The sequence below is a fragment of the Lipotes vexillifer genome, unplaced genomic scaffold (assembly GCF_000442215.2).
Source record: "Lipotes vexillifer unplaced genomic scaffold, Lipotes_vexillifer_v1.1 scaffold49, whole genome shotgun sequence".
Classification (NCBI taxonomy): Eukaryota; Metazoa; Chordata; class Mammalia; order Artiodactyla; family Lipotidae; genus Lipotes; species Lipotes vexillifer.
In genome coordinates, this window is record NW_006790551.1 from 2,902,168 (window position 1) to 2,904,135 (window position 1,968).

The 1,968-nt window shown below is 52.6% G+C and overlaps 1 protein-coding gene across 1 annotated transcript in view; it reads right to left on the reverse strand.

Moving 5' to 3' along the window:
- LOC103087112 (alcohol dehydrogenase class-3) overlaps positions 1 to 115 on the reverse strand; it is a 12,975-nt gene extending 12,860 nt beyond the window's left edge. Inside the window, exon 1 of the mRNA XM_007463794.1 lies at positions 77 to 115. Coding sequence (XP_007463856.1) covers positions 77 to 88 — 12 coding nt within the window. The 5' untranslated portion in view covers positions 89 to 115. The remainder of the gene's footprint in view (positions 1 to 76) is intronic.
- Between the last annotated feature and the right edge of the window lie 1,853 nt (positions 116 to 1,968).

Sequence of the window (1,968 nt, forward strand, 5' to 3'; positions counted from 1 at the left end):
GAGGCCCGGTGCTGCACCATGGTTTCCCTCCCTCGCTTCCTCTTCTGGACTCGGCCAGCGTAGCAGCTGACAATACCTGGCTCGCCATCTCCTCGGATTCCGGTCAGCGCGAAGCGAGGACTCGGGAGAGACCGAACCGCAACGAAAGATGGAGGATGTGGATGGGGCGTGCGTCCGGCGCGGTCCCGCCTGCGCCGGGGAGAGCATGGAGGCGGGGTTTGCGGGGGCCGGGACGTGAGGGGCGGGGCCTGCGGTGCGGCCCGGCCAACGCGCCAGCGGAGGCCCAGGTGGTCTCGCGGGGAGCTGGAGGGTTGTCAAGGAGGCTGGTCGGTGGTGGCAGCTTCGTGAGCCACGTGACAGGCTCCCTGCACTATATCTGTCAGGAAAGGGTTTCCCCGTGTGACTGTAGCCCAGGCAGCGTCGATAAAGCTTACAAAGGAGAGTTGTGGAAGGTAAGGAGCCAGGAATTAAATTCTCTGGAAGCATGTGAGAAGCCGTGAGAGGACTGCACCGTCTTTGTGCTCATCCTACACACTTTGTGAGCCCGTCTTGAGGGCGCAAGGCGAGTAAGATGCAGCTGTTCGAGGGAGTCTCCGTCAGCTGAGCTGTGCGAAGAAGAATAAAGGGGACCCCCCAAACGGAGGCGCCCTCAGGAAACTTCCCAGCGTCAACTGGAAAAAAAACGCGCAAGGGACGGCCAGTGAGTTTATTCAGTGTCCTGCTGGGGACTGTGGCGTGGGAGACAGCCTCTCAGATAGCTCAGAAGAGTTGTCTTGGGAGGCCAGTAGATATGTGATTTGGAGGAGGGAGGTCCATGTAATCCAGAGTGTTATCTCCTAGGTTATTGCTAGTCCCGAGGAACAGGTATCTTAAGTGAATGATTTTCGTGCATGGGAAGGTGTGAGAATCCAGGTTCATAAAAAAGTTTCTCTTGAAATATTTCTCACTATCTAAGGGCCTGTTTCTCCTGTTTTCCCAGAGCACGGAGTGCCACTTTCCTGATCTTCACCCTGAATTCCTTTCAGGATGCGCTGTAGGTCAGCGACTGCAGCGGCCAGTGACTCAATCCTTGCAGAACTGGATGGTGGGCAACATCCTTCATTTTACACCAGGCTCCTATGCCAACTGCTGCTGAAGGGTGAGTAGGATTTCTGATGGTGGTCGATACGACGTGGGGAGAGAACTTTGCGAGGAGGAGAAGTGGGCAGGGAAAAATCTCTGAAACGTGGATGCATTTGATGCGTTTTAAGAGTGGACCAGAGTGTACACGAGAGAGGGAGGATGAAGTATTTGCCAGTTTACTCTTAAACGCTGTAATGGATGCTGAATTTTATTAAAATGGCTGTACTGAACAGACCACTCTTCTTCCTTGCTGCTCAGTCTTTTTTTTTTTTTTTTTTTCTTCCCCCAAGCAGTCTTGAACACAACTGCCTCTCCCATTGCGGAGCACAGGCTCTGGACGCGCAAGCTCAGTGGTCATGGCTCACGGGCCAGCCGCTCCGCAACATGTGGGATCTTCCCGGACCGGGGCATGAACCCGTGTCCCCGGCATCGGCAGGCGGACTCTCAACCACTGCGCCACCAGCAAGCCTAACTGCTCAGTCTTCTTAATGGCTTTTTAATGGCTCCTTTCCCTCAGTATATACCTTAAGGGTTAGTGCTCCCAAAAAGTTTGTCCGAGGTCTTTCCTTTCACTCCACCCACTCATCTACACCATGGCTTTTAACTTCTATTTATATAAGGACCACTTCTAGATTATGAATCAGTAAACTCCAGACTTGGGCACACAACTGCCTTCTAGACCTCTGCCTCCATTACGATATCTCACAATTATCTCAGACTCAACTTGTCCCAAACTCATCCTGTCATCCTTTTTCCTTAAAGGTACTCTTTTTTCTGTCTTTGTGTGGATCACTGAAGGACCCAGATCTAATCATAAGACTACAGAAACCTTCCCCTTCTCCTACA